The sequence below is a fragment of the Manis javanica genome, chromosome 13, assembly GCF_040802235.1.
Source record: "Manis javanica isolate MJ-LG chromosome 13, MJ_LKY, whole genome shotgun sequence".
Classification (NCBI taxonomy): domain Eukaryota; kingdom Metazoa; phylum Chordata; class Mammalia; order Pholidota; family Manidae; genus Manis; species Manis javanica.
The window spans coordinates 19487962-19513495 of NC_133168.1; the positions used below are offsets into that span (position 1 = coordinate 19487962).

Genomic DNA, 25534 nt, shown 5'->3' on the forward strand with positions numbered 1-25534 from the left:
AAATTTTGGATTAACTAGTTAAAGTGTTTGAGCATCTACTCTGTGTCAGGTACTTTGCTGAGTGGTGGAATACAACAGAGAGCAGAAGTGGGGTGGTCGTGACTCCCAGAAGCTGGATGGGGAGAGGTCACTCATGATCCTCCAGATGGGGTGGATGCAGTGGAGGGGAGGGGTGCGGGATGCAGTGCTTATAGAGGGAATCTGTCTGCCTGCGAGTCCAGGGAAGGCTTCACAGGGGAAGCAATGCTTGTTTTGAGAGCTGGACAGGATGCCCTAACTGTGAGAGGGCAGAGAGTACCATCAGAGGGCAGAGTACACAAATTACTGTGGCTGAAAGACACGTGGCAAGGGGGATAAATAGGTCAATGTGAGTGGGCAGCAGACGCATGGCATGGGGAGGCACTGCGGGGCAAAAAGGGGCCTGGCCATATGAAGTCATTGAGGGGTATAAACAAAGACATGTGTGTGTGTGTGTGTGTGTGTGAGAGAGAGAGAGAGAGAGAGATGACAATATGATTTTGCGTTTGGTGTCAAGAGCTGATTAGAGAATGGGGTGAATGAGGTGGGTATGGGTAGACTAGTCAGGAAGTTCCAACAGTAATTGAGCCATCTTTTATTAATGACGGTAGGAGAGTGACATGGTGATGAAAAGGAATAGAGGAACTGAAAGAAACTTAGGAGTAAAAGTGGCATAATTAACAGTACATCAGAGGCTAAGTTAGGGAAGCTGAAAACTGGGTGGTTAAAGGAGGAGAGCAACTCAGAATTTAGGGAAGTGAGACAAGAAAATGAACCAGGTAAGTGACTGAAAGATTTGAAGAGGGTGGGGTAAAGGAAACCTCCCCTCCTTGGTAAGACCTTAACTAGCAGGCCAAGGAACTTCCAGGTTTTCAACCTTTTCCTGTTTCTGAAACTTAGCATTCTACCACCGTTGCGTCTCTGAGGACAGAAACCCATGAGGAATGAGGTCCGCGTCCTAGAAGCAACGCGGCGCAAAGTTGGAGGCTTTGCTCTGCGTCTCGCCAGCGGCAGAACCTTGGGCGGGAGTTAAACTGCGAACATCTCAGGTCCCTGATCTGCAAGGTGAGTCAGCAGGATCTATTTCTCACAGGTGATTGGAAAGATTACACTGGATGGACCAAAACGCCTGTGAAAGCGTCCGGCATGAATTACTACAGAGACCATGCGCTCAACAAGCTCTTAGGAAGTAAATTAAGTATCACATCCTGTTTCATATTTGGTCATTGCGGCACTTGTACTTTCTGATACATTCCTGATGAGCACTCAGAAAACTCAGTAAGACATTTGCAGCAGACACTGCCCTGCCTCTTGTATTCTAAAAATTTACTCTCTGTCCCATTCCCTCTCCGTTGTCCAGGTAAATTCGGACAAATGTTTTCAACCACAGTAATTCAGAAAAATATTTATACTGAATATGTAACAGATGTTTTACTCTGTCTTTTCATGACTTAATTTCAAATAATTCTAATATCACTGAGAGGGGCTTATGTAAAGATTGTCCTTTGCTTGATTATTCCATGTTGGAAATAAAAAGTTGCTGACGGAAAACAAAAAGGACGGACCTAGTTTTCCTTCGCATCTGTTAACACTCAAAGGTTTCGTGGGAAAGGACGATCGCAGCTATTTGTTACAATGCCGTCTAAGAAGCCTCCGGTCCTCTTGGTACCTCTGAGCCCGTCATCACGGCTACTTGGTGCTGACCTTCATTTTCTGAAACTGTTGTTCCATGGTACGAAGGCTTTTCTTTGCTTCTTCATCTTTGCCCTCCAGATCAGCTTCCATTATTTTTATCCTTTTTTTCCATAAATTCTACTGTATTTCTGCCCACTGTATCACCAGCTGCTGATGCAGCCAATATTAAAGCAGGTAAAGAACTGGGAAATCTTCTTCTTAGAATTCCTTCCATTTCCTTCACCTATTAAAATATTTTTGTACATTTGTAAGGTCTGATGTATATTAAAATTAAGCAGTTTAATGTATAAAACTTACATTATACTATATCAATCATGTTTAGATTTCAAAGAGATGTTTAATCTATTTTAAAATGATGTCTTTCAATTAGCAAGCAAGGAGGAATAGGTGATATTTAATGATGTCTTTACAACACTTCTCATTCAGTCTACCATGACACAGCACATGGTCTTTCTGTAAGCTGGAACTGCACCAGGGACCACAGAGATTAGAGCTAGCTATTATACATGCATATATGTGTATATCTGTTTCTGCTAAAGATATTATGATTTAAGATATCTTTGGAAAACATGTGAGCATCAAATGACATTTCTCCCGGTAAAATGTGTAGGTAGCAGAGCATATAGTAAGGGCTTGATAATGTTGGCTTTTATTATAATCTGGTCTCAAAAATGATGTTTCCTAAGACAAGATAGGTTGCTGGTGCTGAAAATCCTATTTACAGACTGAACATTGTTCATGTTAGGTATTTAAGGGTCACATCATTTGCAAAACTAATAGCAAATATTTCCATTCATGAAGATTGCTTGCACATTCATACATGTAATGGAAATTGGGATATAAATACAAATATTTATACAGATAAAAATATTGATAATTACATCTGCAAAATTTTCAGTTTTGCTTCCTCTGGTATTAAAAAACTAGTAATTAGATGTGAGCATGTAAAGATATATACATGCATATACCATGTATATTGAAAAGAGACAGATTTTTTTAAATCACTGTTTTAATATACTTATAATTAATGCATTCACTGAAAATTTTAAGACACAGTTTCAACCTAATTTTGATATCTTGAAATGTATATTACAGTTTTGGGGAAAATTAGATTTTATTGGTAGCTTCTTTGATTTGCTTTTTAATATTATTCTTTGGTTACAGATATCAGTGTGGCTGTCATACAAAGTAAAAATTTTTTAAATTCTCACTGGAAATTAACCTGTGAAATACTATATTAAATAAAAGCATGAATGAATGCATGTAATCTGAAATTTTCATTGTAACATGCAATTCCAATTAGCTTCATTTTTACTTATGTGCTATTTAGAAAAGAAGATATTTTACTCTATAATTATAATCTATTTTATAATTCATACATATGTATCTATAATCTATTTTAGAATATGGCTCCAAAATGATTCTAGATATTTTGTGATATACATTTATTATAAAATATATATTAAGATTACTTAGTCTATAGGCACAGACCTGATCATCTACATTTGCCCTCTTACAGCACTAAATTATGTTTTCTACCTTTATCTTGCATCCACCTACCACTTCAGCATTTTATTTAAAAAAAAATAATAATAAGGGAAAAATATGGGATTCACATATAAATCAAGTATAAAAATCAAACGAATAATCATATCTGACTTGATTGCTTATAGTTCATGATGCATGATCAAAACTGAAAGTTTCTGTGATATGACTGCCCTTGCACTGTTCACCATGTAAGAACTTTTTCATTATGCTTCAGAAGATTGGAGCCTGTTGAGAATTAGGCTTGGGGTTGATTAATGATTGTGCATTGAGTCCCCTATACAGAATTTTATTGTTGTTAACAACCATTTGGTCAATAAATATGAGAGATGCCCTCTCAAAAAAAAAATATATACATATACATATATATATATATAGATTTATATATATATATATATATATATATATATATATATATATAAAGATTTAAAATCATAAGGCTAGAAATGTTCATGGGCACTGAATAAGATCTGAAATGTATATGTAGCAAACTATATAAAATGGTATTAATGAGTAATATTTTAGAAAGATATAATCTAAGATGATTAAGCAATACATTTTTAATGAAAGTGTTAATAAAAAGAGTATTTACTTTAATAAAGTATTATATTTCTCATCAATATGGATCACCACTTCAAGTGTTAACTTTGCTTTTGAAACATGCTTTATTTTTTTATTCTAATACATTCAGCTCTACACTACTTCTCTTGAAGTTACCAGGAGGAGTGGGAGTTTCTTTGGTCTTCTCTCTGTCACAATTCTGTATGTTAAACACTGAAAATTCTTGTTTTTACTCATTTATTTTGACATAGAACTGCTCCCACTTTAAATAAACTGGCTACTCTAAATCTTAAACACTGAAAAAATGCCAAGCAATCCTGGACTACACTTACTTCAGAATATTTCTAGCTCTTCAAACTACCTTTGTCGTGTTTCTTTCCTGGCCACTGAGCCAAACTATCAAATTATACCTTTGATAAAAGAACAGGTCCTGTGAAAGTATCAAAGTTAATATTTTGTTTTTTTTCTTTCTCATAAAACTGGGATAATATTCAGCCCAGTGATGACCTCACTTTTTGGGTTTGTGATGGAATAATACCTGTATGTTTAAGTGTCATGACTTGACTACAGAATCTTGCTCCCTTATGAATGAGGCTGAACATCCTTATTTTGTTTAATATTTAGTTATGAATAAAAGTGTTACTTTAGTTTTAAAAGTAGAATGAAAAAGTTAATATTTCACCCTAAAAAACTACATCAATGAAAAAAATCTTTACCCTAATCAGTGTACAATGATTTTTGAAGAACGTCGTCCAGCCACATTGACCATGAAATATTTCTAAGCCTGTGCAGTGAACAAGAACTCATAATTACGGCCAGCTCTTTGGGAGGCTGCCTGCTGTTTCTAGGGTGTCTCACCTTTCCCGAGCACTACTACCACGGTCCCCGCTCATGGGTCTCCCTTGCTGTATTCCTCTCTCACCTGTCTTTCAACAGAAGGAATTCTAACTCCACACCCAGTGTTTCAGATTTCTACTTCCTTCTTCCCAGATGCCTAAAAAGAGCTGGGATGCAAAAATAACTTTCCATCAATAGTTCTACCATCTAATGAGGCACATTAGTCTAAAAACCCTTTATGTATAAAGCCACAGATTATATAAAGTGATGCTGCTTACTACTTTTATTAGTTACTTTAAATATTACATATCAAGTTTATTTAAAGTAGGAGCAGTTCTATATCACAATAAATGAATAAAAACAAGAATTTTCAGGTTAATATATTTTGTAGGAACTCCTGGAGCAAAAGAGAACATAGAAATGCACTATATATGAAATACCTTAATGAAAACTTACCCTGAATACATACTTGTCCCTCTAGATCCTGAATTTTTTTGGCATCAGCTGCTCTATCTTTCAAGTGTATCTTCTGCTGAAGAGATGGATTTCCAGATTCAGCTTTCAGTTTCTCGACCTATCAGTAAGTAAAGAACATATTAAGAAGCATATTTAAAACATAGAGAAACACAAGCAGAGCAGCATGATGGTGGTTCCCTAACTCATGCATGAATTCCCAGATGTGGCACTGCATGGAGACAAAGCGGGCAAACAAGCCAAGTCCCTGCTTTCAGGGCACTTATACTCCAGGGAAAGGAGACGGCTGATCAGCTAACAAAGTAAGTCACTCAGTGAATAAAATAACTTCAGAGAGCGACAAGTGCTATGAATAAAATAAAACGGAGTGAAGGCATGGGAAGAGAGTCAGGGACGACACTGACGGCTGCATTAGATTAGAGAATGTCAGGAAAGGTCTCTCTGGGGAGAAGTTTGAGATGAGACTTGAACAAGGAGTGAGACAAGGGAAGAACCTAGGCCAGAGGCATCAAGTGGAACAGGCTCGGCATGTTCAGGAACCAGGGGGAGGTCTGGTGCGGCTGGGGGACAGTGACTCCTGGGGCTGAGGTACGATGACTGGGCAGGCAGGACCCAGACCACATGGGGCCTGACAGGGCACGGCGAGCAGCTTGGATTTACTCTCAGTCTAATCTAAAATAGGCTACACACCTAAATGCAACCAAATGTCAAACCAGCAATTTGAGTGAACAGAGTTTAGATATTGATTCTAGAACACTTATAAGGCTAAGAACTAATTATTGAAGGTAACGGGTCACCTACAGAAATACATTCTGAAATGACTACCTCAAGTTTGAGCTTCTCAATTTCTTCATTTGCTTCTTTAAGCCGAACTGCATCTCTATCCAGAAGTTCCTGATTTTCAGCAAACCACTGTAATCTTTTTTGCAGAAGACTGATTTCCCTTTATGTGTTTCTTCTAAAATTTTTATTTCACATAATTTTTCACCTATAAGATAAACTCAATAACTTGACTGCAATTTTTCAAAATATGGAAATAAACTATATTAAAATATTTTACATGAAAACCAGTGCTTACCTAATAAAAGCATTATGAAAAAATATGAGGTAAAAAACAACTGATGTGTGCAAGGTGGTGTCTAGTTAAATCTACTTTTAGTAAAGAGAGCTGAAGATTGTGTTCATAGTCCAAATCCTCAAACCTGCAGCAAAGTTGACTATGCAGAAATTTTTGATAAATCAACTGTTTTCCCACTCACTTTCATTATAAAAGTAAAGTCATTCCATGAAAAAATAAATGTTAGACTTGAGAGATAATAAGAATGAAAAATTCCTATAATTATATTAAGAAGTAACAATTGCAAACATTAAAGAATGCCTGTTATGAATGATTTTTTCTAGCACAAAAAACTTACATGATGGATACTATTATTATTATTATTCTGTTTTACTAGTGAGAAAAGTAAATGTGGGTTTCTTACAAACAGTTAGTGGACTTTATTGTACATATCTTACACTGCAGATTATACCTCCACAGAGGAGAGATCCTTACTTGAGCAGGTAAGGGCTCCTCCGATCCACCTTCCTAGTCCTGTGCTCTCCCATCTGAAGCTCCAGTCCACAGGTACACTCAGTAACATGCTCATGACACACCCTGGGCAGCCCCCCCCCCCACTCCACTTCTGAATTTTCCCATCTGTTAGGACCTGGCTCAAATGACAGCCTTCCCTTTCTGAAACTCTTACATAGCACCCCATATCATGTTTATTTGCAATTTTTAAAATATTAAACTTTTCTGCATTCTTATCTTTGATTTCCCTGGTGGGGAATACCATATTTATCCTTGTGTTTTCTACAAAATTTAGTGCTATTTGTTCATTTGGCAAATAGGTGGGAGCCTATGTTTCAGACCCAGGGATAAAAAGACAGACTATGCCCTCAGGAAGGTCACAGTCCAGGTGGGATGGCAGATATGTGAACTAAACATAAAATGCCACAAATTCAAAATAATCCTTGATTTTCTTTTATCCTGCAATTACCCCTGCTAAAACCTATTAAATGTACATACGTATTACAACTGATTTGAAAAAAAAGGTCTCTAAAATTAGGATATACTTCAAGGAACAGCATTTTGATCACACTATCCAATTGCTGTTACTTAAATTCAAGAATAAAGAACAGCCATGAATATGAATGTAAGCTGCTCCAGCCAAGGGTCTTACCTGTGGCATAAGCAATCTGCTCCTTGCCCTGGTCTCTCTCTTTCTTCATTTTTTCCAAGTCTACTTCAAGAGCTTGTTTGTCCTGTTTCAGTCTTTTGATGTCTTCTAATAAACTTATTTTTTCTTTCTTGATATTCATAGAATTACAAAAGCAAATTATTTCTAACCATAAAAAACTGTGGTATAATCTCTCTTTCACTCAGTCTTTCATAAAAACTGGTGCTAATTATTTTTCCTAAATTTCAGTTCTGATTTTATCACTTCCCACAATTACCAGTAGCTCCCTAGAGAATACGAGTCAGTTTTAATGATTTAACCCACCGCAGCCTGAAGACCTCCCGATCTGCTGCTCCTCCACCTCCCCTGGATCACTGCGCTGACCTCCTAACCGGTCTGCCTCCTCCGCCTGCAGCAATACAGTCTGCTCTCCTCAGTGGCCACAGGAATTGTGTTAAAGAATCAGTTAAGATCACTCCTCTGTCTGAGGCTCTCTGGCGGCTCCCATCCTCCCAGGGCAAATCCAGAGTCCTCACCACGCCTTTCAGCGTCACGTAACCCAGCCTTGCCCACGCCTCTGACCTCAGCTACTACAGATCTTACCCCTCCACTCCATTTCAGCCAGAGACTGCTGAGCTCTTTGAGCGGACCCAGCACACTCCTGCCCCGAGGTGTCTGCGCTGTGTCCTCTGCCCCCAGATATGTAGGCGGCTCACTTTCTATTCATCAGGATTTCTGCTCAAATGAAGCCCCACAAGTTCTTTCTAACACAGCAAACCCACTCCTGTTGCTTTATTTTATTTTTGCAATGCTTATCACCACCTTTTATGTACTTACTTAAAATTTACTTGAAAAATGACATCATGTATTTACTTGAAAGCAGTACTTTATTTTGGTAATCCCTTTATCATAAATGCATAAAAAATGCTTGGCATATCAAAACACTGTTGCATGAATTCTCGATATGCTCTATGTTCCATGCTACTCTTAGCCCCTCCTCCTCTACTTGATAAAAATCATACTTATCCTTCAAAGCTTAGTTCAAATGAGCCTATTCCTGCTATCCCCTCCACTGCATCACCATAAACTTTTCATTGTACCGCTAGTCTAGCATTTATCTCTTTCTGTCTCCTATGACATTGACTTGTGCACAAGCCTCTTCTCTTTATTAGGCAGAAAGCTCTACGGGGACCAAGACTGATTTGTTGCTGCATTAGTTCCCCCATCTGTAGTATTGCCTTCCGAGGTTTCAGTTATGCATGCTGGCTCACGATGGCTTGTTTCTCTGTATAATTTTTAACTGTAGGTAATTATCAGTGGGTTTTTTACCTGTAGGAATACTGTGGGAGCTGGGTTAAGGGTGTATATTCCAAGAGCTGTATATTCCAACAACACACTTGTAAAAGGTCACTAAAAACAGCCTTTGAATAAAACTAATGCTATGGTTGGAACCTTATCATGTCTTTTTCAGCCTTCAAAAAATATGGTACTCTTTTAACTTGTTAATTTTTTAGGCCTACTGATAAGGAGAGGAAAGTGCACTCACTCTTTAATCATTCTATACATGCATACATGCATGCATCAAAAGAAAGTTCCCTAATGGATTCATATTTGAAGCTGTACTTTATACTTTATATACTACAAAAACCTGTTAAACATCAGTTATCAAACTATGGTATGTTTAGATTTCTATGTAATCTAATTTTATATAATAAATTTCTTCTTAAAGGTGGCATGTAATTGGAATTTTCCTAATGTATACAATCATTCAAATAGACTGGAAGGGCCTTTTAGTTCAGTGGTATGGTTCTTAATGGGAAGGAGTGGGGAGAATTAACTGCCCTCCCACAGGGGATGTTTTGAAATGTGGCAGTAGTTTTGATGGGTAAAATGACTGGTGGGTGCTATAAGCACATAGTTCCTGGTGACAGGGGTGACAAAAGTTATGCAGTACATGGAATTGTTCTGCTTCAAATAGAATTAACCTGACCAAAATTTCAGAACTTCTGCCATTGATAAATGTGCTCTTGAAAATTCTAGAACCATATGTTTTATAACACAAATCAATAAAAAAAGAGAAAAAAGTTATGCAGCAGCTATGGCATTTCACATATATGTGAGAAAAATGTGATATAAATAGTTGTAGATACAGTCTCTGCCGTTTAGAAGTACACAGTCCACCTAAGGAGACAGGTTAAAAGCTAATGAAACTTTCTATGGTGAATAACCATCTACACATTATTTTCCTATTTTAGACATACATTTCCAATGAGAGATTTGTCTGAATAAGCTGTACATGCCCCAAGCGTGGTGATGCCTCCAGTATGACTCCACGTGGTAAGTGCCCAGCAAGAGGTCAGATTATAAAAAGACGCCATCCAAAACCAGTGTGATGTTGTTTTCTCTACAGTGAGGTCACAAGCTAATCTTGATATTTCTTAATTTTTTAATGGTATGAAATTTAAACATTTACTCATAAAGTAATAAAGTTTTTTACACACATAGGAATTTTTATAATCTTTACTCTTATGATATTTAAAATCCCTTTGCAACTTACCTGTGCCACCCGTAGTTCTGTTAACAGATCTGTAAAATTCCGGTTTCCAGAAGGCTCTGAAGTCTCAGCTACTTGAGATAGGAAATGACTTTGTTGCATCTGCTCTCTGATTTATTTTGAAAAGAAAAAGATTTTATTTTGCTTTTTACAAGGTACTCCATTTGATGCAAAATATTCAATTCTTAAAGATTAAAAGCTGTAGTGGATATTGAAACTATGTGAGATGCTAAGGAAAAAAGCTTATTTAATCTAAAGTTTAAAATACTAAAAGAAGTTATTTTAAGGGAAATTTTAAGTTTAATATGAAAGAATAGAACCTTGAAGTTGTTTTTAAATATATTTTCTCCCAATTCTTAGAGAAAAAAAAAATCAATGTCCCAGAAAAATGGGCCCCATTTTTCCTATGGTAATGTGTGTTGGTTGTCACATCATTCTAGATTCCTTTCTGCGAAATACAAATTGCCAATTACACGTGGAAACTGACAAATAAAACCAAACACAGTCTACTATTTGGACATTAGAATTGTATTTGTTTTTCCAGAGATACTATAACAAGGAGTTTAGGACTCCATGTAAGAGCATCTAGCCCTAATGCACTAATGAAACATTTAATTGTGAAAGTTCCACTGAGAGCTTCAGTTTTGGATTTTGGAATAGATCTTTTTTAAAAGCTAGACAATATAAGATGACATTTAAAAATACTGAAGCATTGAAAAGAAAGCAGATGTAAATGCTTTCATGCACTGGAACTGGCAGATTATCACAATTGGCCTGGGGTTACGCTTACCAGGATTAAGAGGTATTTTTTCCCCTAATTTACACAGAAGTGCCCTTACTTGCCACCCTGTGTACTGTCTAGCTTTGTAGATACAAGGTGTGCCTTTTGCTATTTTTGCATAAAGATCAGCTGGAGCTGGCAGCAACCCTGCCTCTTACTCCCTAGGTTATCTAACAAAAGAATGAAGGAAATATGTGCATAAAAAGAAAGTTCATGACATTCATCGCTAAAGAAGTTCCTCCAATAGCAGTCCTATCTGAGTGATTAGGTATTTATGAAAATGCAAATCGGCAGTCATTTCCTAAAAGAAGGTAGTACCCTGACTTGCCCATGTTTGCAGATCTGGCCTTTTACCTAACATGTTAAAGTCGGACGGAGTAACATCCAAAAGATCTTACAGTCCGAACTATGACTCCTAAGTAGGGCTCGTGCTCCACCGGCCTGCCACACTGAGCATTGGTCGACAACAACTCAGAAGTTCTCTTCCTCTGGAGAAATGCTTCACCCCACTGAGAGCCCTGCCCCACGGCCTGGGGAATATCCCCCAGCCCCTTCCTGGGGCATACCTCAGCCGGTGGTATAAAAGATGAGGGGTATAAAAGGCTGTCCCCCTTGCCTCAAGCAGAGACCAACTCTGTGGGACAGTCTGTTCTCCCAAGCTTCCGGTGAGAGCAGAATGAAACCAGTCTCCAGCTGAGACCATATGCTTACTTGCCTTCCCCCCCCCCACCCCATCTTGCTTCTCTTACTCCCTTTCTCCTGAATGTTATCCACTAGGAGATGGAATCCCCTCCTCAGGCTCTACTACTGTGGTATGGAACCTCTCCTAAGACATTATGTGATATTGTATGACACATACTTTTTATTATTGTTAATCCCATGGTTCCTTAGGAAATGTTAAGCATCTCAGGCTTAATGACTGATCAAGAAGAATACTGTATATTCAGTTTCCTAAAACTGATAATCAAACTCAAATATGAATAGGCTGAAAATACCAAGGTATCCACTAGTCATTTAATACTAAGACAAACCCACTGAATATTAAAATATAAAAGTTACAAAACTATAAATCTTCATTCTTAGTAAAAATAAATGTATTCTTAATATAATAATAGAACACTTAGAAATAGTCTGTTTGGTTCTAAGAATTTAAAAAGGACTTACTTTAAGGAAGCTAACTCGCTGAATAAACCCTGGTTTTCCTTGAACATTCGCTCCTCATTTTTCTTGTTTTGTTCTTGGAGATCTTTCACTTGATTATACAGTCTTTCATTTTCCTTCATAAATAGAAAATCACATATAGTTAAAAGTTGCTAGTACTTATAAAACATAAGTATATATGCTCACAACAGCTATATCCTTTAAACATTTTTAAAGTCTTTTAAATTTTTCAGTTTTTCAGTAAGCAAAATCTTTTTCAAACTACTTATATCATCTCAGAAAAAAAGTTTTACCTGAAAACAATTCTTTCCAAAATGTTTTCTTGGAAAAAAAGGTTGCAAAAATGCTCAGAGTCAAAGGGCCTTATGTCAGTGTTTGCACATTTCACAGGAGTAAGTGGGTGAGTGGCTGTAGGAATAAGCACATTCTGACTGTGGGGACCAGGGGTGGAAAGGCCGGGGGGACTATCTGCACCCTCTTTTTTCTGTTTCTGGCTTGGCTTCCCACAATGAAGAAAATGAAGAAATTGGTTATAGTCACAGTGGGCGTTCATGTTTCTGGAACTTTCTGTGACCAGACTTAGAGACTGGATATTTCTGAAAATGTCAGGATGAGGGAGAGCAAGGACTAGACCCAGTTTACCCTCAGCCTTGAGTGACTCAAACTGAGATCAGAAAGTACCAATCTGTGCTAAGGTGCTCTGGGTTATTAACCTCTTTAAGAACCTGATGAAAATCAAGGACCTTTGAAGATCTAATGAAAACCATGCACTATCTCACTGTATCTGGCCTAATGCCTGGCAGATGATCTGTGCTTAATATTTGTAGAATTAGTGAAAACCAGAAAAAAATATAAATATATACACAGATACATAAATTTTGTGTTATCTTTGTGGGAGAGGGTAGCTAGCATGTTAATGGGTCTGTGAAATCCTTAAAAATGCATGTTCTAAATGGCATGATCAGAATGGCGGACAAAGGGTATGGAAGATTCTCACAAACTTCAGGGCAATGTGTCTTTTAAAATCAGTACTCCACAGGTAATAAATGTAATCATTGACACTGGAATGCTTTCTCTGGATGTTCCTGGACGACAATGCTTGTTATTGACAGGCTTGACTCTTAGGCTATGCTGTCAAAGGAGAAAAAGATGAGAGAGAAAGGGAGGGATTTAAAAAAAAAGGGAGTGGTGGGGAAGAAACTGAGATGAAATCTCAGGCTAGAGATCACTAAATCTGTCCTGGCCAACTGTCAGGTCAACATCACCAAGGATCCGTCACGGTTCGCAAATGTCTGCCTTCTGCAGGACACAAAGATTTTCTCTAATTCATTTTTCACTCATAGTGCAAATGCCAATTGATTTCAGATTTGTATTTCTGAATATATCAAAACCTTCCACTGAAAAGTGTTATAGAAAACTAAAGAAAATTGGGATAGTTTTAAGGAAATGGCTATTTAAAAAAACAGGCAACATTCATTAGCTAGTTACTGTGTGCCAGGCACTAAGAGGTTGGTTTGCACTGTCTTATTTTCATTTCACAAACTCCTTATGAGGCACCTATTACTCTCATCATACCCAATATCACAAATGAGGAAACTGGGTTATATGAAAGTTAAAGTGATTTGCCCAAGGCTGCACAGCAGGTGGTGGAGCTAAGACCAAATGAGATTCTTTGAATGCAAACCCATGCTCTTAACCACTTGAATTCTGTTCATGAAAAAGTTCAGACTAGTCAAATTATTGCTTCCTCATATTTGCCAGAATTGCCATTACCTGTTAAATGAGCACAGGAATACTTTAATATGCTTAGTTTTATAACCAAAGGATCTCAAGAACAAATTCTTCTTTTGCGAAGAGTCACCTTACCTGTTGATATCCCTGAAGGGGTGTCTCCTGTTCTTGTATTTCTTTTTGGATTTGCTTCAGTTTTTCTTCAGTTGTTTCTTCAAAATGTAACCACCTCTGTTTTTGGTCAATGGATCAATGACCAAAAACAGAGATCAAGCAATATATGGAGACAAATAAAAACAACTCAACACCCCAAAACATATGGGATACAGTGAAGGCAGTTCTAAGAGGAAGTTATACTGCAATCAATACAGGCCTACCTCAAGAAAAAACAATCCCAAACAGTCTAACCTACAGTTAATGAAGCTAGAAAAAGAACAAATGAGGCCCGAAGTCAGTAGAAGGGACATAATAAAGATCAGAGCAGAAATAAATAAAATTGAGAACAGGATAAGTTGTTTCTTCAAAATGTAACCACCTCTGTTTTTTGTTTGTTTTTTCAAAGTTACTTAACTTTGAGAAAATGTAAAAATTGTTTTTTCATTTGGAAGGAAATGATTGAGAAGTGAGGAACAGTAAGAAAACTCAAAGTGCAAAGGCCTAATACTACCTTATAACCACTATGGAATTAACATAATCATAGTTAAATAATATGAATAGAAACATCTGAAATGGAGTCAGGAATGTCAAAGGGCCCTAAAATAAGGCTGAGAGGCCTTGGGGAAGTTGGTCTTATGCACGTCCATAACTAGATGGAACATGAATTTCTGCACTGTGCTAACTAGAAGTGGCTACGTCCTGTTGCAGTCTCAGAATGAGGCTTATTTTGCTGAACTCCAATCTAGCAACTAACACAGTGATCTATCCTATATGGAGCAAAACTAGTTATTTTGCCTAGGCCATTATAACTCTTTCTATACAACTTACCTAAGACTGCTTTTCTTTTTTTGAATAAAACTGTCTTTCAACACCAAGACATATAATAATTAAAATGGTAAAGATCAAGGACAAGGAGAGAGTATTAAAAGTGGCCAGAGTGAGAAAAAAGATCAAGTAAAAAGGAAAGCACATCAGGCTATCTGCAGACTTCTCAGCAGAAACCTTATAGGCCAGAAGGGAGGGGGCATGATATATTTAATGCAATGAAACAGAAGGGCCTCGAACAAAGAATAATGTATCCAGCAAGATTATCATTTAAATTTGAAGCAGGGATTAAACACTTTCCAGATATGTAAGAGTTGAGGGAATTTACATCCCATAAACCATCCTCCACAGCGTATTTTAAAGGGACTTCTATAGATGGAAGTGCTCCTAAGGCTAAATAACTGCCATCAGAGAAAATAAAACCACAGTAAAGGAAGTAGACCAGTTAATTACAAAGCAAATGCAAAATTGAATCAACTCCACAAAGTTAGTCAAGGGATACCCAAAGAGTACAGAATAGGATACCTAATATGTAAAGACTGGAGGAGGAAAAAGAAGAAGGGGGTAAAAAATGAACCTTTAGATTGTGTTTGTAATAGGATAATAAGCGAGTTAAGAAAGACTGTTAGATAGTAAGGAAACTGCCCTTGAACCATTGGTAACCACAAATTTGAAGCCTACAATGGCAATAAGTACATATTTATTGATAATCACCCTAAATGTAAATGTACTGAATGCACCAATAAAAAGACACAGAGTTACAGATTGGATAAGAAAACAAGACCCATCTATATGCTGCCTACAAGACACTCACTTCAAACCCAAAGACATACACACAGACTGAAAGTAAAGGGATGGTTAAAAGATAATTCATGCAAAAAATAGGGAGAAAAAATCAGGAGTAGCAGTACTTATGTGAGACAAAATAGATTTCAAAACAAAGAAAGCAGTAAGAGACAAAGAAGGACATCACACAATGATAAAGGCATCAGTCCAACAAGAGGATATAACCATTATAAATATCTATGCACCCAATATAGGAGTACAGGCACACCTAAATATGTGGAACAAATACTAACAGAATTAAAGGGGGAAACAGAATGCAATGCATTCATTTTAGGAGACTTTAATACACCACTCACTCCAAAAGACAGATTAATCAGACAGAAAAAATGTAAGGAGACAGAGGCAATAAACAATGCATTAGAACAGATGGTCCTAACAGACATCTACAGAACTCTACACCCAAAAGTAATAGGATACACATTCTCCTCAACTGTACATGGAATATTTTCAAGAACACATCATATACTAGGCCACAAAAAGAGCCTCAGTAAATTCAGAATGATTGAAATTGGGCCACTCAGCTTCTTAGACCACAAGGGAATGAAACTAGAAATAAATTATGCAAAGAAAACAAAAAAGCCCAGAAACACATGGAGGCTTAATCATGTGCTTCTAACTAATCAATGGATCAATGACCAAAAACAGAGATCAAGCAATAATATGGAGACAAATAAAAATAACTCAACACTCCAAAACATATGGGATACAGTGAAGGCAGTTCTAAGAGGAAATTATACTGCAATCAATACAGGCCTACCTCAAGAAAAAACAATCCCAAACAGTCTAACCTACAGTTAATGAAGCTAGAAAAAGAACAAATGAGGCCCGAAGTCAGTAGAAGGGACATAATAAAGATCAGAGCAGAAATAAATAAAATTGAGAAGAATAAAACCACACACAAAAAAATCAATGAAAGCAGGAGCCAGTTCTTTGAGAAAATTAACAAAATAGTCTAGCCAGACTTATCAAGAAAAAAGGAGTGTATAAACAAAAACAGAATCAGGAGAAAGGAAAAAATCACTATGGACACCATGGAAATATAAAGAATTATTAGAGAATATTATGAAAAATTATATCATAACAAACTAGACAACCTAGAAGAAGTGGACAACTTTCTAGAAAAATACAACCTTCCAAGACTGACCCAGGAAGAAACAGAAAGTCTGACAGACCAATTACCAGTAATGGAATTGAACTGGCAATCAAAAAACCCCCAACAAAAATCCATCATCAGATGGCTTCACAGCTGGATTTTACCAAATATTTAAAGAGGGGCTAATACTCACCCTATTTAAAGTATTTCAATAAGTAGAACAGGAGGGAATACTTTCAAACTCATTCTATGGAGCCATCATCACTCTAATACCAAAATGAGAGAAAGGTACCACAAAAAAAGAAAATTACAGACCAATATCCCTGATGAAAACAGATGCAAAAATCCTCAACAAAATATTAGCAGAATATTTTGAATTCAAAAATACATAAAAAAGATCACCCATCATAATCAAGCAGATTTATTCCAGGGATGAAAAGATGGTACAATATTTGAAAGTCAATCAACATCATCCACCACATCAAGAAAAAGAAGGACAAGAATCACATGATCATGTCAATAGACACTGAAAAAGCATTTGACAAAATTCAACATCCATTCATAATAAAAACTCTCAACAAAATGGGTAGGGAGGGCAAGTATCTCAACATAATAAAGGCCATATATGATAAACTCAGAGCCAACATCATACTTAACCACCAAAAGCTTAAAGCTTTTCCTCTAAGATAGGGAACAAGAAAGATAAGGATGGCCACTCTCACTTTCATTCAACATAGTACTAGAGGTCCTAGCCATGGCAATCAGACAACAAAAAGAAAAAAAATGCACCCAGATTGGTAAGGAAGAAGTTAAACTGTCACTGTTTGCAGATGATATGATATTGTACATAAAAAACCCTAAAGAATCCACTCCAAAACTACTAGAATAACTGAATTCAGTAAAGTTGCAGGATACAAAATTAATACACAGAAAGCTGTTGCATTTGTATATACTAATGATGAACTAGCATAAAAAGAAATCAGAAAAAGAATTCTATTTACAACTGCATCAAAAAGAATAAAATAGCTAGGAATAAACCTAACCAAGGAGGTGAAAGACCTATATACCCTGAAAACTGAAAGACACCTATGAGAGAAATTAAAGAAAAAAAACAATAAATGGACAGGAAGAACTAATATTGTCAAAATGGCCATCCTGCCTAAAGAAATCTACAGATTCAATGCAATCCTAATAAAATACCAAAAGCATCCTTCAATGAACTAGAACAAATAGTTCTAAAATTCATATGGAACCACAAAAGACCCCAAATAGCCAAAGCAATCCTGAGAAGGAAGAACAAAGCTGGGGGGATTATGCTCCCTAACTTAAAGCTTTACTACAAAGCCACAGTAATCAGAGCAGTTTGGTACTGGCACAAGAACAGATTCATAAATCAATGGAACAGAAGAGAGAGCCTAGATATAAACCCACACATAAATGGCCAATTAATATACAATAACGGAGTTATGGATATACAGTGGGGAAATGTCAGCCTCTTCAACAACTGGTGTTGGCAAAACTGGACAGCTACATATAAGAGAATGAAAGTGGATTACTGTCTAACTATACAAAAAAAGTAAACTTGAAATGGATCAAAGACCTTTATGTTACTCATGAAACCATAAAACTCACAGAAGAAAACACAGGCAAAAATCTCTTGAATATAAACATGAGCAACTTTCTCCTGAACACATCTCCTTGGGCAAGGGAAACAAGCAAAAATGAGCAAATGGAACTACATCAAACTAAAAAGCTTGTGTACAGCAAAGGACACCATCAGTAGAACAAAAAGGCATCCTACAGTATGGGAGAATATATTCATAAATGACATATCTGATAAGGGCTTAACATCCAAAATATATAAAGAGCTCACATGCCTCAATACCCAGAAAGCAAATAACCCAATTAAAAAATGGGCAGAGGATATGAACAGACACTTCTCCAAAGAAGAAATTCAGATGGCCAACAGGCACATGAAAAGATGTTCCACATTGCTAATTATCAGGGAAGTTCAAATTAAAACCACAATGAGATATCACCTCACACCAGTTAGGATGGCCAACATCCAAAATACAAGAATCATTAAATACTGGGGGGGATGTGGAGAAAGGGGAACCTTCCTACACTGCTGGTGGGAATGTAAATTATTTCAGCCATTGTAGAAAGTAGTATGGAGGTTCCTCAAAATACTAAAAATAGAAATACCATTTGACCCAGGATTTCCACCCTTAGAATTAACCTGAAAAAACAAGATCCCTGATTCAAAAAGACATATGCACCCTTATGTTTATCGTAGCACTATTTACAATAGCCGAGATATGGAAGCAATGTAAGTGTCCATCAGTAGATGAATGGATAAAGAAGATATGGTACATATACACAGTGGAATATTATTCAGCCATAAAAAGAAAAGAAATGCTATCATTTGCAACAGCATGGATGGATCTAGAGGGTACTATGTACTATGCTCAGTAAGATAAACCAGGCAGAGAAAGACAAGTACTAAGTGATTTCACTCATTGGTGGAGTGTAACAACAAAGCAAAACTGAAGGAGCAAAACAGCAGCAGACTCACAGACTCTAAGAAGGGACTAGTGGTTACCAAAGGGGAGGGCTGGGGGATGGCGGGTGGGGAGGGAGGGAGATGGGGATCGAGGGGCATTAGTATTAGCACACGCAGCATAGGCAGGTCATGGGGAAGGCAGTATAGCACGGAGGAGACAAGTAGTGACTCTAGCATCTTATTACAGACGGTGACTGCAATGGGGTTGGGGGGGACTTGATAATATGGGTGAATGTTGAAGCTACAATATTACTCATGTGAAACCTTCATAAGACTATATTTCAATGATACTTTAAAAAACAAAACAAAACTGTCTTTCTTCACATCCCTCAGAGCACATTTCAGGCTCTTCCTGAATCTGTTTCCCAGATTGAAATTCCTAAAGACCCCAAATAAAATTCTGGTTTGCTTTTCAGCCCCAGTTCTTTCTTCTTGCACACGAGTGCTGTTCTGTGCTGACGGTTTTGGTGACGGAAGTGACTCAGAAATGCTATATAGTGTCATTCTCTGAATCTTGACCTTCTATAGCATTTCTTACCGAAATTTTTTCTTCTTGAAGGTCAAGGGAACTAAGGGATTTATTTTCAAAAAGGACTGCTAACAGAAGAAAGCTATGAAAAAGAGCCCACTTAAATTTTTATCTTTTCCCCATGGGATCGATGTAGGCTCTTCTGTGAGGAGGCGCTCAGGAACGTGTTCTTGTCTTACACAGCGGATACATCACGTCAGCAACTCCAGGAACAAAGGATGACAGTGCATTTAGCAGGAAGTTCTAGTTCTTTTTTAATCAATAAAAAGGAAAAAGAGGTATGTCTAGTACCTTGGCTTGAAGAATATAATTGTCTTGATTCAGTTTGAAGAGCTCCTTCTCTTGTTGTCTGTTTAGTTCTTCCATCTTATTTTCCAGCTCTCTCCTTTTCTGAGAATGTGACTTTAATTTGGTCAATTAGGGCTTGTGCCCCCCTCCATTTTTCCTCTGCTTCCTGAACTCTTTTAAACATAATTAGTTCTGTCTCCTTTATCCCACCATGGCATCCTGAAGAATCCTTTTAAGGAAGAGCATTACTTCATTGTAGCAGATTTACATATTAGATTCAAACACAGGTGGTTAGGAAAAAAAAAAACCCCAAATGATACGGTTCTATGTAAGAAAACCAATGCCCAATATGAGTGATTAGGATATCACTCTTGATACAAAAGAAACTTCATGTATTTCATTATTTATAATTCAGTTTTGACATAATTATAGAACATAAAAAATTATGAATATTCTTTGAAAATCCAATACCTACATTCCGAGACTGAACACAGGACCCTGTTTCTGCAGGATGTGCAGACTTCTCAGGAGTCAGGCAGCTTTGAGTTTGGGGAGCTGGTCTACCTGAAGCTGCAGGCTTGAGGAGTTTTGTCCCAGATAAGATTTCTAAACAAAATTGAATGTGTATTCAGCAATTACATAGCAGTAAGCACTAATATGCTGGAACACTAAGTTAAATGAGGATCTCAGGGTAGGCTGATGTCTAACACTCCAACACAGCTGCTTCACTGTACTCAGAAGTGCTGCCCATTCTACTCAATGCTGGCACAGAAGGCTAATTGACCCAAGATTCATGTCAAGTGACAAATGGAGTAAATAAATGTGAGGAGGATGTGGATTGGGATCATTTCAGGCTTTACTGTTTTTAAATGTTATTCACATGTTCACAGCAATAACAAATAAGAATATCTAAATGATGACTCAAAAACCAGATAACTTTATGAAGCATTTTAGTTAATATTAACTATGCTTTCAAAGCACATTTTTTAATAAATAATGTATATCAAGTACAGTATCAATGGAATAATACAAATTGCGTGGAAACTTCATAATGGCTAGTCTATATCTGATTTAAAGATAAAATTACAGTACTATTATAATACCTTGAAAATATGTATTATTTAGAAAAAATGTGATTAATGTATATTATGGTCAAATTTCCAGCTTTTAAAGTACTTTGTAAATTCCCAAATAGGAATAATTCTAAAGCCAATAAATTACTCATTTAATCAAAAAAAAAAGTTTAAGGTAAATACCTAGAAGAGATCTTGAGGCCCACATTCAATTACTACAGGTTCTGAGCTGTACACTCAGTAAAACTTAACTGCTTTAGAGGTAAATGAAGAGTTTGAAATTTATATTTTTAATGTAATTTCTTCAAGACACTTTTTAGAAGTAAAATTTGCTTTTTCATTAAAAGTGAAATAATGGTTATTAAAGATTTGGAAAGTATAGTAAAGTCAAAAGGAGAAACAAGTCACCTCACCCAAAGATTTCTTTCTAATCTTCTGTGCGGACACGGGGAGATTTTCCTTAGAGTGTTATCATCATGTTTAATGGGACTGTTTGATGTAGGTTTTCTCAAGGAATTTCTTAAAGCGTTCATAAAGAAACCAGTTTTGAGTCACTGTAAAAGCAGGTGTTAATCATTCCAATTCACTTTAGTCCATGAATGTGGCCAGTGACAGGGGTGTGATCTGCTAGCACTGTGGTTCCCTCTAGGACATGGCAGCCAAGGGTGGCGGGTGGCTTCTGTTCGAGTTGTAGTCAGCCAGTGCTTTTTTTATCGAATTCTCCCTTCCCACGTTCTCAATTTTGATTTCTCTAAAGTAATTATTTCAATAATGCTACAGGGACAGTATCTTTTCTTTATACATGAAGAAAATTTTCTTGGCTATAAATTCCAAGCATGAAAACACTGCAGAATCTGGAACCCATGAGCCCTTCTTGAAAAATGATGGATTAATAAGAAAGTTCAGTCAAATAAGAAATTAATCAAAATAATTCCAGTATGGAGAAGCTTTGGCTAAAGGACTAGGGAAAAGCATTCCACCTGTTTGGTAACAAGACCAAGATCTAACCTCAAAAGCTCAGGGACTCAAGGTTGCAGGAGAGAATATAATAAATATACCTTAAACAAGTAAAAATAAAACCAACAAAAATGGGTAGGAGACGTGTGAGTAGGGGATGCACACGTTTCACTGCTTTATATTTCATACAAAGGAAAACTGAAAATGTATACAATTGAAAAATGTAGTTAAAAACAACATGGTTTTGGCAACCTTTGGGGGGTTTAGATAATCTATTTTTTTAATGGAACTTTTGGGATGTAATATTTCTTAGGATGAAGTTTCTTACAGATTTAAGTAAAACTAAATCAAGTATTCTATTTAAAAAGATTTTATAAAGTATGATCCCAGTCTTATGAAATGTTCTGTCCATTTATACATATATTTGCCATTCTCCTTCCTTCATCCATGCTTACTTCTATCTGCAGATGGACATACACATGAGAAGTATAGAATGTGCACCCAGTTTGATACAACTGTTTCTGGCTCAATTATTGCCTTCTTTTTACTTATCTGTATTTTGGAATTTTTAAATAATGAGGAAGTATCTTTTGTGACAATAAATTTAGTAGTCTAAAAATAAAAACATAAGAGTTAATGGCCAAAGAAAATCAATTTAGAATAAAAAGGAAAACAACCACATAACAGGTACGGCTAGCTGCCAAACTCCTTTCTCCTTGATAAAAGAAACCTAATTTTGCCCTGAGCAACAATGTGCCCAGTTAAAAATATTCATCTCCCTGGACTCCATGCAATTGGGGGAGGACATGAGATCAAAGTTCTGGCCAATAAGATGAAAGCAAGTTTCCTCCACTGGGCTTGGGAAGTGACTATTTTCCTGAATTAAAGTTGATGATTTAACTAGCACAAACCTTTTACCTTTTGCTTCTCCTCCTGACAGGGCCTGAAGGTTGGGTAGTCATCTTATTAACAATGAAGACAAAAGTCATGGACTAAGGATTTTGTAGCAGTAAAAAAGGGATCCGATTCCTCGCACGGTTTTACCACCTCTAATTGTCTATCCCTGGCTTCTCTGATGCATGAAAAAAGCAGCCTTTTATTTGAGGACGCCCCAGTAGTCGGTCATCTTTCCCATCTTAACCAATGTTGATTCCAAGAGCATTCTCTAGACTTTCTGTACACTACTCTCTATCTGAGAGCTGCTTCTCAGACAACCCAACCTGCATAACCATCCCAAAGAAATTATAGTTCTGAATAAAACTAAAATTGTTGTGGGCAATTTTACAATGAAAAGAGATTTTTAAAATTCATACTTAATAGTCTAATGAGAAAAAGTAACTCAGTATAAAAATAATCATGGTTTATCACTGTATAATCTAAAATTTAGTGATGTGTTCTATTTTTATTTTGGTAGTCACAAACACTAACATTTTGAAATAGGGAAAAACACTCATAAAAATATTATTGTCTTCAACTATCAACCTCTACGTCATCCCCCTCTTTTCTTTTCCACCTACTGTGACATTACTTGTGTCTTCATTCTTAGTAATTTCAATATACTCACAGGTGAAACTTGCGACCCCCTGGCTTCTGGCTCCTTATACTTCTCTCCACCTAGCTACTTATGCCCACTGGCATACTCTGTGTCTTTTTCTATTACCAGTAAATCACTCCTGATTCTCAGTCTCTGGCATTTACTCTCTATCAATCCTGTCTCCCACCTCCCTGATAGCTGGATTCCAAGAACCCTTTGACCCCACTGGGACCCACAGTCTATTGTTCCTACCTGTCTCACACTGTACCACACCACTTGATGTTCCTTCCTTCATTACTCAACTTAAATTCCACATACATCATTAGCCCTGTCTTCCTCCTCTCAGTTGGCAAAAAACACTCTGATCTCATCTCCTACAATCCTCTTTGCTTACTCTGCCCTAGCCACATGGGCTTCTCTGCTGTTCCTTGAACACGCCAGGCAATCTTTTGTACTTTAGGACTTCTGCACTATTTCATCTTTCTGGAATATACTTCCCCTAGTTATCCACATGGCAACTTTTTTATCTCCTACAAGTCTTTGTTCAAATGGCTCTTTTTCAATGAGGCCCACTTTGCCTACCGTATTTAAAATTGTAACCTGCTGGGCTCTACCCCTAACACTCTTGCTGTACTTTCCATTTTTCTTACATATAACATCATTTTCTTATTTATTACGCTTCTTGTTAAATGTCTGTCTCTCCTCATCAGATGAAAGTTCCACAAAGATGGGAGAGGGTAAATATCTCTGCCTATTTTGTTTACTGATGTATTGCATGGGCTTTAACTGCCTGACCAAGGTAGGTGCTCAAAAAGTATTTGTTAAATGAATGAATTTGGATAAAGTAAACCTCAAAAAATGTTGGAGGTTAATTTATCTAAAATAAATAAATAATATTAAAAACAAAATTTCCTCTTCTTGCTCCCAAAATGTACAGAATGAACACTCCTAGAACATTAATGAAACATTTTCTTACTCCTCTTTATGATTCTAAAACTGAGAAATGTTCCAGGTGCTTTTTTTAATCTTAGGTACTAGACCCAATGGATGGTTAATTTCTAATGAGTAGATGACATCACAGACAGAGGTTCCACAGAAAAGAGACACAAAAGATTTCTTAGGAGAAGGGATTAGGGGTCCCTAGGTTAAGAACAGGAGAAAAGGATGCTTGTATTAATCCTCTACAATCATATTTCTGTCTCTCCAGAATAAGCAACATCTACTCTCTGTTCTCCTTCATGCTGACAAAAATCAGCCCTAGGCTTCCCATCTCATATGCACAAGTTACCACAGCCAATACACGCCCACAAGGACAGAAGTAGTAAGTCATTGATGCCTAAAGAATTTTAAATGTAGTCAAAGTGGTCCTGGAATTCACAGTTATAGGAAAAGGTCAGGAAAGATACCGTAAGCTAGAAATGAATTTCCAATAAAGGTAGCTCTCCTCATGACAAATATCACCACATAACAATGATAAAATTGGTCATTCATTCAATTTAATCACAAAAGAAAGGACAAAATGCTTCTGGTTTCCTTGCTCTCCCTTCTCCACTGGGGTCTAAAGGCAGCAGAAATGTTGGTCTGACCTGAACATTTCTATTTCTTTTAATAGCTGAATGGGCTTCTGAGTTGAATATAGTCAATATAAATGACTACATTAGGAAATAACAGAAATACTGTGATGTACACAAATGTGTATTATGTGACATGTAAAACATCCTGCCTCTCCAAGTCTATACTGAACTACTCTCCAGATAATTTCTGTATTGCAGTTTACCATTTGCATTCTGAATTGATTGTTCTTCTCTGGAAAACATTTTGGATGTTACAAAGCCAGCCAGATGAAGAGGGGTTTGAAACTCCCATCTTCTATTCACTTCCCACACTACGGATCTCACAGCAGGAGAGCCCAGAACTAATGACAAAAATCTCCTGTAAATTGAACCTTTCAGAAATGGAATGTAGTACCTTAAGATTAATCCTTCTTTATGAGTAAGGAAGGAAAGTTCACAGAAGAGAAGGAAATAGGGAGAAGAAAGAACATGGTAAGTAAACTAATACACTATATGCACAGAATTCTATTATGAAAGGAAT

The 25534-nt window shown here is 36.8% G+C and overlaps 1 protein-coding gene and 1 long non-coding RNA gene across 2 annotated transcripts in view; one reads left to right on the forward strand and one right to left on the reverse strand.

Annotated features, from left to right (window-relative positions):
* LOC140845876 (centrosomal protein of 162 kDa-like) overlaps positions 1–25534 on the reverse strand; it is a 90418-nt gene that overhangs the window by 23971 nt on the left and 40913 nt on the right. Inside the window, 13 exon segments of the mRNA XM_073221022.1 lie at positions 1723–1818; positions 1820–1936; positions 5126–5230; positions 5956–6074; positions 6077–6118; positions 7353–7479; positions 9907–10012; positions 11849–11961; positions 13712–13784; positions 14079–14146; positions 19880–19970; positions 19972–20105; positions 20352–20482. Of these exon segments, the coding sequence (XP_073077123.1) occupies positions 1723–1818; positions 1820–1936; positions 5126–5230; positions 5956–6074; positions 6077–6118; positions 7353–7479; positions 9907–10012; positions 11849–11961; positions 13712–13784; positions 14079–14146; positions 19880–19970; positions 19972–20105; positions 20352–20482 (1322 nt within the window).
* On the forward strand, positions 886–25533 carry LOC140845878 (uncharacterized). The gene is made up of 5 exons (XR_012124787.1): positions 886–1083; positions 5138–5236; positions 9605–9686; positions 19725–19866; positions 22847–25533. It is a non-coding gene; the product is annotated as an uncharacterized lncRNA (long non-coding RNA).